The 7,280-nt window shown below is 42.7% G+C and overlaps 1 protein-coding gene across 1 annotated transcript in view; it reads left to right on the forward strand.

Annotated features, from left to right (window-relative positions):
- Positions 1–1,441: 1,441 nt before the first annotated feature.
- Positions 1,442–7,280, forward strand: part of LOC131882383 (basement membrane-specific heparan sulfate proteoglycan core protein-like) — a gene marked incomplete in the record, with an annotated part of 40,088 nt that continues 34,249 nt past the window's right edge. Inside the window, 11 exon segments of the mRNA XM_059229512.1 lie at positions 1,442–1,626; positions 1,758–1,927; positions 1,998–2,240; positions 2,373–2,594; positions 3,030–3,329; positions 3,394–3,501; positions 4,423–4,533; positions 4,595–4,705; positions 5,979–6,770; positions 6,827–7,087; positions 7,173–7,277. Of these exon segments, the coding sequence (XP_059085495.1) occupies positions 1,604–1,626; positions 1,758–1,927; positions 1,998–2,240; positions 2,373–2,594; positions 3,030–3,329; positions 3,394–3,501; positions 4,423–4,533; positions 4,595–4,705; positions 5,979–6,770; positions 6,827–7,087; positions 7,173–7,277 (2,446 nt within the window).

The raw sequence follows: 7,280 nt of genomic DNA on the forward strand, positions 1-7,280 counted from the left end.
CTCTGGCTTTTCTCGCTCTCAAAAATGACAAGGTCAGGAGGTTCTATTGATTAGAAACGCTTTCACAGGACGGGAAGGCGATTTTTTGTTTGTCTATAATTGCCCCAATGACCATGATAAATCAGCCCGAAAAATGTTCAATTTGGGTGATGATTTGTGGTGCAAATAGTCAATGGTTTTCTGATCTTTTTCTACTCTATTCAAGCTAGCTTTATTTGCAGAAGAAGTATTGTGTGATGCCCAAAGATATTTACTCAGTTCACTGCTAAGCTCATCTTGGTTCATTGTTTTGTTTTAACAATATCAGCGCGAGTACCTCTCTTGTAAAGGGATTCTACCCTCAAAACAGCTTGTTCGTTTTCTGATCTTTCAATTGCCAATTGGTTATGGGCCCTTGGATTTTTTTGAACTATTCAATGGGATATTTCAAGACAAAACTTACAAAAATCCAAAGGATCTTGGCGATGAAATGCCGTCAACACAAAAAAAGAATACTACTCGCATATTACAAGCAGTTTCAATTGTTGGTCGTCAAACTTCAAGTTGAGCTGATTTGACGTTAATTACATTACAAGTCCATAGTCAAACTATGAAGCATGAAACTAAGCCAGATCGACCCTATTTGCCAAGGTTGTAAATACAAGTCATTGACTCGATTTTTGGCAAACGACCGCAGTGGTTAGAAGGAGATTTGCATTGACTGATGTCCTTGAAGTTTGCGTGTCCATTTACTCATGCTTCATGATAAGATTAGCAGAACAGCAAGGCACGATTATGAGGTCAAACACCTCTTCTTCCTCTTGTTCTCCTTCCTGAGGCTGGTAAAGGCAAAAAGCCGGACTTTTAAGTAGTTATACCCACCATGTAGTATGTACGTGGTGGTGTGCAGTAAACTGTATGTATATATAGCGCTCATGTCTGCTTATTCGGAAGCGTTAAAGACACGATCAAGGCATGAAAGTTCGTGCGAAAAACACTCTGAGGAGGAGTGCATATCCTCGATCCAATTCCAGGCACTCTTCATTTTGACTTGCCATTCACGGATTGTTTAGTCTACTGGATCGAGGACATTCACTAAGGGCGGGGAATGTGCTTTTGGATTTGCGAAATCCCACACGAATCACACATTCAAACGAGATGTGAGACATTAGTCACCGACCGCTCTCTCCGATTTTCTCCAGCCGTTTGGGAATGACCAGCCTTTTATGAACGCATAATCCTCTTTCAGCTCGATGATGATCTCAATTTAGACGCCTCAGAAGATGTCAGGTTTCTTCCCGCCCACCCAAATACCCGCCCACTTAGTCATCACGCAGATTCATTCAGTTCCGTTCGGGCCCACCGCGTCCGAAGGCAGGCCACATACTACGACCAATATTCCAGTGGAGATTATGATCTCGAGGCACCCGGAGATGATGAGGATTATGTAGACGGGGGAGGGTCCGGATTGGGGGAGGATGACTTGACCGTCCAGATATCCGTGATCATTGAGGAGCCGTGGAACGATTTTTTGCTGGATAAGGGCTCGAGCGCTCATCTGCAATTGACCCGCAGAATCCAAGGTGGATTTGATGGCTACTATGAAGACATTGACGGCACTCAGATGGTACGAGTCCTCCGATTCGCGTAATTTTTCTTTTGTTTTCCTTTCATTCTCGTACGATGAGTGAGCGGGGGGTAGACCAACCAAATTGGGACCCGGTCAAAGAAGAAGAAGAACTTATATTTTAAAAAAATATGTTTTGGACTCTCAATAGGCCAACCACGCGTAAAGAGATCCTGGCTGTTCTGGAAATGACGATTTCGGGGACGCCCAACGTTGAGGACATCAAGGACATCCTTATTGAAAGGTTGCGTGAGGGACGAATAGGTGACCTGGCCATTGGGGAAGGTGGCCCCTCTTGGTGGCATATAAACGACAGCCCTGGTACATGAAAAATAGCCTAATCCAACATGAAAATGTAAGCGTCATGTAACCCAGCTCCTGCTCACTTCAGGTCCAAGCACAAGCAAGTGCCTCAGCAATGAGCTGTTTTGCCCTTCGGGTGAATGCATTGGTACAGATAGGCTATGTGATGGCATTCGGGACTGTTTGGATGCCTCTGACGAACTTGAGTGTTCAAACCAGTGCAACTTTGATCAACATGAATGCGATTATGGTTTCTGCATTGACAAGAGCCTCATCTGTGATGGCAAGGTTGATTGTCCCAGCGATGATTCCGACGAACGTAACTGCCCAGGTAGGTATGCATGCATGATGCTCAAATGAATGGAGCGTTGTTGATACCTCGGAAATCCGTCCCATTTGTCTTTGAGCTCCCCTCGTTCGAAGTAAAAAAAAAATGGAAAACACATTCGATATTTTTATTCAGATGCGAACATCATCCCGTCTCCATTGCCGCAACCCGTGGGCTGTCGGGCAGACACCCAGATTGTGTGCCCAGGTTCGAACACTCGGATCTGCGAGTTCCAGGCTTGCGACGGAGTCGAAAACTGTCCCAAGAACCCGCTCTCGGACGCAAAATCGTGGGATGAGGAAGATTGTCCGGTGTATTCGAACATCACCTTCGAAACTCCGACCACAGAAAAACCGAGTAAGTGCTACTAGATCCCTATCGCAATTGGCATTCCGCTCCCAATAAATCCCCCCCCTGATTACCTGACACGCACCCATATCCATGGTCACTGACACAAACACTCATCCAATGAAGAAGAACGAGCTCGCCAAGGCGATTTTTTCCTCACCAACTGAACAATTCGAGATGTCTTGGTTCGATAAGCTTGACGAGGACCCCCTGAGAGACGTTCAATGAGGTCTTTGACCAAAATGTGAGCTCGTTTGACACCCATTTCTCCTGGAGAGAGGACGCAAAGAAGGAAAAGGGAGAGGACCGTAAAAATGAGATGCCCTTAATTCATTCTTGTGACAGTTCGGCAATTTTGGCTCTTGTGCCATATTGAAACGACGTTTTAACCGGACAGATTCATCAAGATCAATTAACGTGCTCATTTCTTAACACCAATTATAGGATTGACTTTTTCCGTCACGGTGAGTCCGAAAGTGCAGATTGTCCCCGTGGGGTCCACCATCACCCTGGATTGCTCGGTGGAGCCCAATGATTATTTAGGAACCCGCATCCCAAGCTTGGACTGGAACAAAGAGGAAGGCTCCATGCCTTTGAATCGGATCACTTTGGGACCTTTGGGCACTTCCATGCAGATCTCGAGCGTCAAGAAGTCGGATGCTGGCACTTACATTTGCTCAGGAATGGCCAGTCTGAACGGGGTCTTGGTAAAGAAGTCCGATGAATCCGTTCTTCAAATTAAACGTGAGATCCTTTATCCGTTGGTCTTGTGACTTGGTGATCGGTTTCTTTTTCATACCTTCTATAGTTTGCGAAAGCGATGAGTTCTCTTGCGAAACGGGAGAGTGTCTCAAGAGCTATGAGCGATGCAATTATGTTAAAGATTGTCCTGGAGGTGAAGATGAATTCAATTGCCGTAAGTACTGATGATGCACCATTCATTGGAAAGCTACGTATATGATGGTGCAATCAGCTCTTTTTACTACTTAACAAGCGAAAACGGTCCCTTATTTCTATTAACTAATCAAAGTTTTTAGCGGACAATGTGAACTGCTACTGAGAATTTAATCCAAAGTGGTATATGATAATGAAGAAACGGAGAGGAAAAATTGAATTCCTTGGTCATTTCTCTTTGGATATTATGTCCGAGGTGCTAACGAGTGAAATTCGGCAGATTTGGCTAGCCCTTGGAATTAGGGCTGATATGGAATTTTGGTCGATAACTTGTTCAAGTCTGACCGATCCATTAGTTTGATGTATGATCCATCTTATTTGCTTGGATTTATTTATACACTCCAGGCACTGGAGGAACTTTGTTGTTTTTTATGAAAATCTGAGGTGCAATACAAATAGTGTTAAACCTTTAAAGGAATGTCTCCCTGCACATTCACCAAAAAAAATACAATAAACGATTTGTATGAACGTTGACATTTACAATCATTTCCGGGCTAAAAAACATGCTACACAGCTGTTAAATGTAGGTAGAAGGATCGAATTAACTGGTCACTTTATCATCTCGGAACTAATTTGTTTGCACACTACAAATGATTTGAGCGGCGACGAATGACTCACAAATCGTATTTCGATTCTTCATTTGATTGATCATCAAGTCAGATATTTTCTTCAGCAAGATTCATATTTGGTTCAAATGAAAACAAACTAAAAATGTCAATTTCAAGTCAAAATACGTAAAGAAGCTAGCTTGCTCGAGCAGTTCAAAAAGTAGCTGAAAAAAATTGTTGCATTGAATCTATGTGATATTCATTAATTTACCCGGTGCGAATGTTACTAAAAAAATAAGTAATAAAATAAAAAAGTATGCATTTAAAACTTGCAGCTTGCCAAACGCCGGACTTGCTTTGCGGAGATGGTTCCACGTGCATTGAATCCGGAAAAGTGTGCAATGGATTCCGAGATTGTCCCACAGGGGAAGATGAAAGCAACTGCGGTAACGAAACAAACCAGAGCGACGCCCTCAAAATTGGCTAACCACTTTTGAAAAATTACAGAACAAGAATGTCCTGGATTCGTGTGTCAGAGTGACTCAAAATGCATCCTTAATTCTCAAGTCTGTGATTACAACTCGGATTGTGACGACCAAAGCGACGAGCTCAATTGCCGTAAGTGCCTCAACAGGGTTGTCCTAAATTTATGTCCCCTGGTTTACAAACGAAATGGGTCACCAGAATTTCGATATTGCGAGGTGATTGAAAAGACTTGAAATATTTTGGAAAAAGTTTGGTGTTGCAAAAGTGAATATCATTTCACCAAAGGAAGACATTTAAACGGCTCATAGGAGGAACATGTTTATCTGAAGTAAAAATTTGGGTTCTTCTGGGGGTCCAAGACCTATTCCGCAATACGAATTAGCCTCATAATAGACCTTGAAAATAAAAGGTTGTTTTTTAGCCGAATTTTTTTTTTCAAGTTGAGAAAACAAGAAAAAAGTTGTCAAAACAAGACAAAATGTTGCAAAAATGTGCAAAAATGGTTAAGATATGCAAACAAGACAAATTAATGCAAAAGTAATTGTCACAATGAGAAAAAGGTCGTTTTTGTCCCTTTCAGGCTCCTTAGTGCATTTTTATATTTTACAAAATTTTGGTACCTAACTGTATTTACTAGGCTATCCATGAGGTTCAAAAGAAATCACCTTTTTTTCTTGCAAATTTCCACGTTAGGACACGTTTTCAAATGAAACAAATGTCAAGGTGAACAATTGACTCTTTTCTTGAGCCTACTGTCTTGGTGTTGAGGGTGCTTTTGTTTATAAAATGATCTTGAGTTGGATGAAGCCCACGACGGCAGATGTAGCTCAAGTGCAGTCCTCTTTTCTTTTGCAGACTTTCCCAACCCAAAAACGGGAGTTGATTTTTATGCATTTAATGCGTTGGTAGACAAAATACTGTAGAGTTTAAGTGCCAACACCAATACAAATCATAATCTTTTATTTTGATTACTCTGGTGATTACATTCTTTGCAGCAGTTAATAAAGCCAGTAGAAACCCAAATCAAAAAATATTGCTTCAAGGTTCTGGCCGAGGAAAGTGAAAATGTCCCAAACAAGGCACAACAAGTTAAAAAGGAAGCAGATAAGGACTCAAATGGCAATAAAAGTGCAAAAAAAAGTCTTAATATGTGAAAAATAGTGAGGAAAAAAAAATGTCGAAAAAGAGTTAAAAAATGGAAAAATGTCTAAAAAAGGTGAAAAATTGGAAATTTGGCTCAAAAATGTTTTTCGGCCGAAAACGCCTAAGAAAGTTTTAAAACGACTTAATTTTGCTAATTAAGTTAAACGCAATTTGTCATTTAGTATGGGACTTAAAATTTGGACAACCCTGTTTATGTGTACTTCTTGAATGAGACACTCGATTGTTCCCGACTTATTTTCAGCTTGTGATATGGAGACCGAATTTCCATGCGACCCATCCAATCCACCGGGTGGCCAATGCCTGCCTTTGGACATGAAGTGTGATTCCTACCCCGATTGTCCGGATGGTCGAGATGAAGACAATTGTCCAATTACCACTTGCCGACCAGACCAATTCACTTGTGACACCAATCCCTTCTCCGGTGCCATTTGCATTTCCAGTAATCTTCGTTGCGATGGCCAATCTGATTGTGATAACGACGAGGATGAACGGGGTTGTCCAAATCCCACATGCCGTCCAAACCAGTTTACTTGCGACTCAAATTCGATCACGGGCACGGTCTGCATTTCCATGGACCAGAAGTGCAACGGGGAAATAGATTGCGATAACGGCGAGGATGAACGGGGTTGTCCAAACCCCACTTGTCAACCAGATCAATTTACTTGCGACTCAAACTCGATCACGGGCACGGTTTGCATTTCCATGGACCAGAAATGCAACGGGGAAATAGATTGCGATAACGGAGAAGACGAACGAGGCTGTCCAAGCTTTACTTGCCGACCCGATCAATTCACTTGTGAAACCAACTTCTTCTCCGGTGCCGTTTGCATTTCCAGTAATCTTCGTTGTGATGGCCAATCTGATTGTGATAACGACGAGGATGAACGGGGCTGTCCAAGTCCTACTTGCCGTCCAGACCAATTTACCTGTGACTCAAACCCGATGACGGGAACGGTTTGCATTTCCATGGACCAGAAATGCAACGGGCGAATAGATTGCGATAACGGCGAGGACGAACGAGATTGTCCCCTAGGTAAGGGAAGACTGATCCAATAATGAGGGAACTGAAATTGATAACCCTGATTTCAGTGTGCGCTTCCAATGAGGTCAAATGTCCGGGCGCCGATATTTGTGCCATTCCGTGTAACAATTTCATGGAATGTCCAACGGGCGAAGACGAGCTGAATTGCCAGACCACGACCACACCCATCCCTCCGACCCCGCCTCCCACGCCCTCGTGTCGACCCAATGAATTCGAGTGTCGTGATGGAACTTGTATCAGTGTGGACCTAGTCTGCAACTTGGAGGACAATTGTGTGGATGGATCGGATGAAGATCCGAACCGATGTGGTAAGGCTTAGAGTGACATCAATAGTGGATACCAATCAGCTTTTCTTATATACGAACAAATATGCCCATTTTTCTATAATTAAAGCTTGCGATCCACCAAATATCCGATGTAGTTCTGGACGATGCTTGGATCAACGTCGAGTTTGTGACGGGTTTGATGATTGCGATGACGGATTTGACGAGTTCAATTGTA

The sequence above is a fragment of the Tigriopus californicus genome, chromosome 6 (assembly GCF_007210705.1).
Source record: "Tigriopus californicus strain San Diego chromosome 6, Tcal_SD_v2.1, whole genome shotgun sequence".
In the NCBI taxonomy this organism is placed as follows: Eukaryota; Metazoa; Arthropoda; class Copepoda; order Harpacticoida; family Harpacticidae; genus Tigriopus; species Tigriopus californicus.